Here is a 5,033-nt window from a genome sequence, read left to right as displayed (position 1 = left end):
AAACGAAATAAACATTTGAAATATATGAGTTTGTATGTAATGTATGAATATAATATACAAGTTTCACTTTTTAAATGGAATTACTGAAATCAATCTACTTTTTCATGATATTCTAATTTTATGACCAGCACCTGTAATTTACAGTCAGGTGTTCACTGCTAACACGGCTAAAACCAGAACTAGTTTCTATTATTTGCCAACAGGTAAGCTACGGCACGTGGCTCTTAATTATGGAACGTGCCTATCAGTGATCATCGACGTTGAAGAATACTGACGAGCTCAGTCTGGTTTTAAAAGGCTACACAGCCGGTGTTGGACCCTCGCTCATTATGCGGAGCGTCTCCGGTGACAGTGAATAAACTGATGAAAGGAGGGTTGTGAAATTGGCAGACTGGGTCTGATCAATAATTCATGAGTTTGCCAACAAAAAGCTCTGCTGACCTATTTACACACATAAGAGCTGATCTGTGAGCCAGGACGAAGAAGATGAGACGCTCGGCTTCAGTTTGGGGTGGACATGTTTATCGCCTGCTGCCGAAGATGAAAGTGTCTGTGTGTTAATAAAAATATCTCCCGAGCCACTGGTTGCATTTTAATGAAACTCTCAGTTAGTTATCATTGGATGTCCGTCTGGAGCTGATTAATTTTTGGAATCAACCTGATTCAAGATGGCTGCCACAGCCAACTGCTCTTAAAAAGCACAAAAATGGGTATAATTCAGTAAAATGTTACAGATATTTACCTGAAATTTGATGGGTTAATAACTGAGGCTGATCCCCAACACATATTCTAGGCACTAACAGATTGTCCAAGATTTTTCTTTAAAAAACATTGCCAATAGCTATTTAAAGTCAACTCTGTCTGTTAGCAAAACAGCTTATGAACCTATTCACACATTTTAATGAAACTTTCAGGAACTGATCATTGGATGTACAGCTACAACTGATTAACTTTCAGACCCAACCTGAGTCAACATGGCTGCCAGAGCTAACTGGCCATAGAAAACTCAAAAATGGCTATAACTGAGTCAATTGTACAGATATTGAGCTAAAATCTGGTGTGGTGAGAGCTGAGAGTCATTCACAACACATATGCCCAAGTGCAGGGCATTACTCAAGATCTTTGCTAAAAATGTTTGTATTAACTTTTGGAGTCAACCCTGTTTGTCTGTTATCAAAATTTCTGACGAACCACTGAACAGATTTTAATGAAACTCTTGGATGTACATTTCATAATGAAAAAACGTTCGAACTCACAAATCAATTCAAGATGGCCGCCACAGATGTATGCCTTTTGTGTCCAAACTTCGTTTTGTCTCCTTTCTGTTTCAGCCGTTGCTGTCCACTACACACCACCATCCTAAGGATTTCGCAGTTTTTTTTTTTTGGAGAACATAAACGTTGCGTAAATCATGGTTCTGAAACCAGGTGGGTGTTTCTTTAACTGTAACTCCCACGTGTTCTGTTTTGGTTTGGCGTTGCAGCACGCTGTTTTAGAGATGGATTTAAGATAAAACAAACAAAAAGCGGAGGTCATTTTACTTTTACGAGAACCAAAATGTAATTAATGCATCAAGAAGTAATCTTAAGCTAAAGGATAAAGCTTGCAGAATTTCCTGCATCTGTGAACGCTTGCAGCATTACTCCTTTGATTTCATCGTTTGCAGACTTTTAACGACGACCCGATGAGCTAAAATACATCTGTGCGATTCGCGAAACCACAGAACATGAGAACATGAGCCGAGAACACGGTTTTGCGGTGTCAGTCGACAATAAACCGTGTGAATGACTGACTCTGATTTAATTCTGCCGCATGCAACAACTTTCTATTTTTCGCTCCGCTCATCATCTCCTTCCAGCTCCGTTCCTTCCTCGCAGTATTACAGCGGTGATGACAGGGTCAAGCTGGCTGACAAGTCTGTGTGTGTTTAATCAGCTGAAAGAGAACTGACTCACGCAAACACAGATGGCTCACACACACACACACACACACACACACACACACACACTAAGGAGGATAATCTGGAGGTGGTAAACCAGTGTGACAGCAGAGGTTTGTGTTTATGTGACTGTATGTGAGTGGCAGGTTTATATAATGGTGAGGACCCAGAAATGCACACTCGGAGGCAGGAGAACTAAAGTAAAACTGACAAGGCAGCAAAACCACAGTGCACAGATGACACTACAGGGACCGAGGACTGAACAGAGCAGGAACAGGAGCGCCTGACAATAACTTGAAGAGCTGAGGAGTAAAGATCCTGGGAGGAGGGATTACTGAGTGTGAAGACCTGGGCTGATGAGGGGATGTACGGCAGGTGTGAGGGAGGATGACTGAGGGAAACAAAGACAAATAATGACACAAGGATGAAAATAAATAATGCTAATCTCATCCTGGTATCACAGAGTTACAGTAAGGATGCTAAATGATATCATGTTATGGCTCTTCTGCATCCTTTGTCCTCACCCCAACTACCTCCATGTCCTCTCTAACTGCATCCATATACACTGCCTGGCCAAAAGAAAAAGGTTGCACACTCTAATATTTCCTAATATGTCGTTGGACCACCTTCAGCTTTGATTATGGCACGCATTGTTTTGATAAGCTTCTGCAATGTCACAAGATTTATCCATCCAGTGTTGCATTAATTTCTCACCTTAGATCTTGCATTGATGACGGTAAAGTCTGACCGCTGCGCAAAGCCTTCTCCAGCACATCCCAAACATTCATTGCACCTCATTGCACCAGTTGGGGTTAAATAACTTGTTGCCAGCTGAAACATAATCGCCCATGCAGTAATTATCCAATAGGAGGCTCATACCTATTTGCTTAGTTAAATGCAGGTGGCAACTTTTTTTTTTGGCCACGCAGTGTATCTCCTCTTTGTCTTTTTTTCCAAGCAGCTGCATCTCTAACATCCTTCTACCAATATAGACACGGTTTCTCCTCTGCCCATGTCCAAACCATATAGTGTCCAAAGCACAGAGGAGTGCATTGCACAGTGAGGGAAATCCAAGGTGTTAAAATGATTGTTGAAGAAAAAGCATAGCAGAGGATGGTCTCAATCCATCAACCTCTGTATTATGGGCACAGCATGCTTCCACTGCGCCACTCTGCTCCCCTCCCCAGATGGGACTTGAACCCACAATCCCTGGCTTAGGAGGCCAGTGCCTTATCCATTAGGCCACTGGGGCCACACAGAACAAAGATTGTCACCAAACTAAACACCTACAACTTGCACCCCTTACCAAGTTTGGGTAGTGAAGTACCCTCCGAAAGTCTGCTAGAAGATGTGAATGCAGCACTAAGCATTCCTACTGACACCACCACGGAGACCAATAAGCTGGTATACACCTCAGCAACAGTGATCCTTGATATAACTACAAGACAAACGGCAACCAGGACGAGGCTGCAAGGAAGTCAGCCACAACTATGTACCTACAGAGAGTAAGGCAGGTCCTGAAGAGCTGCCTGATTGGTAATAACAAAGTCCAAGCCATCACATATGCTGTGCCAGTCATCAAATATCCTGCTGGTATAATAACCTGGCCAATGGAAGAGATAGAAGCCACTGACATCAAGACAGGAAAGCTCCTCACAATGCACGGAGGGTCATCTTCATCAGCTGTAAATCAAAGTGGTTCAACAGATTAGAGGATTTCTTTTTGTTCTGTGGGAGGCTAACAGTGAATCACATTCTTCACTGGGCATCCTTAAAACAGCAGATAAAGTGTATTTATTCTCACATCTTATTTTTGAAAAAAATAAAAAATAAAATCCTAAATCCTGGAAGATATGGGATAATATTGTCGGAGAAAAGGAGAGGTCGCCCTCTAGTGGTCACATACTTTTTCACACAAGTGACATGTATTTTTACCTTCTACTCATTTTTAAATGATAAGATCACTGATCAAATAATAATATTACCCCCTGGTGCTGTTTGCACAAAAGAATAATTTTCTCCAAAGGAGATCTTGGACCTTTTTTATTTATTGGTCTTTTTTTTGTGTGTTTGTTTTCATAAATCAGAATCTCTTCTGTGAAATCGGGCTGTCTTGTTTTTCTGTTTAAAGTGCTTTCTGTGAGGGACATTAAAAGAAAGGAAAGAAAAACAAATTATCTAAAAGACAATGGAATGGAAAAAAAAAATTGGGTTTGATTCAAGACTCAGCAGAAAACATTTTAGAGAAACTATTAAACTTGAGTCTTTCCTTCTCGTCTGAAACTCTTGTTTCAAACTCCAACCTCGCTCGGAATCAGAGCCTCATTTGACCAGGAGTCAATGTGAAGCTTTTAACAAGGACAGTTTTGCTTAAACTGAGTTTTTTTTGTTTTGTTTGAACAAACTGTGCTGAATCCTCTGTATAATTTTAACAAACCGAGCAAATCTTGTAAAAGGTTGTTTTCTTTCTTGACCAGCAGATGTCACCAACAGTATGAAAAACCTTTTCGGGGACATTTGATGTTTGTGAAATGCTGGAATCTCCTAGTTTGACTCTGCCTGGGCCTTTCGAGTTGTCCCTGAGCATGTGGAGCTTTTCATTTCTCTGAGCACTGCATTTCCCTCCAGCAGTCTAAAAACATACATGATGGGTGACCTGGCAACTCTGTATTGATCCTAGGTGTGTGTGTGTTTGTGTGCTATTTGTTTATGACAGGAAGAAATACCAAACTTACACAGGAACTATTTTTAATAAATGAAACTAGAGAAAAAGCATTTTCTGCAAAATTGCAGCGTGAACGCTGAGTGCTGCATGACTTGGCTGAAACTTGTCGAAGAAGCTGAAACTGAGTTGTTAAAGCTAAAAGTAGCAAAACATCAGCTTAAAGCTAAACATATGAAAGGGTTAGTTGAATGCTCAAAGTAGTAAAAAGCTAGCTAAAAGCTAAAAATACTAAAAGGCTGGCTAAAAGCAGCACAACAGTTGCCAAAAACTAAAAAAATTAGCAAAAGGTTAGTTAAAAGCTAAGATTAACAGAACAATAGGTAAATGCTAAAAGTAACATAGGGCTAGTTAGAAGCTGAAAGTAGCAAA

General features: G+C 40.6%; 1 protein-coding gene and 1 non-coding gene across 2 annotated transcripts in view; both read right to left on the bottom strand.

The window, feature by feature from the left end:
* The window catches only part of ppm1h (protein phosphatase, Mg2+/Mn2+ dependent, 1H), a 39,264-nt gene extending 36,524 nt beyond the window's left edge, over positions 1–2,740 (bottom strand). The window contains exon 1 of the mRNA XM_025002441.2: positions 2,654–2,740. Within this exon, the coding sequence (XP_024858209.1) occupies positions 2,654–2,727 (74 nt within the window). The 5' untranslated portion in view covers positions 2,728–2,740. The remainder of the gene's footprint in view (positions 1–2,653) is intronic.
* A 378-nt stretch (positions 2,741–3,118) lies between these two features.
* trnar-ccu lies at positions 3,119–3,191 on the bottom strand. The gene has a single exon. It is a non-coding gene; the product is annotated as a tRNA-Arg (tRNA).
* Between the last annotated feature and the right edge of the window lie 1,842 nt (positions 3,192–5,033).

Source organism: Kryptolebias marmoratus, linkage group LG11 (genome assembly GCF_001649575.2).
Source record: "Kryptolebias marmoratus isolate JLee-2015 linkage group LG11, ASM164957v2, whole genome shotgun sequence".
NCBI lineage: Eukaryota > Metazoa > Chordata > Actinopteri > Cyprinodontiformes > Rivulidae > Kryptolebias > Kryptolebias marmoratus.
The sequence above is the reverse complement of the archived record's forward strand: the minus strand, read 5'-3'. Positions and strand labels throughout refer to the sequence as shown.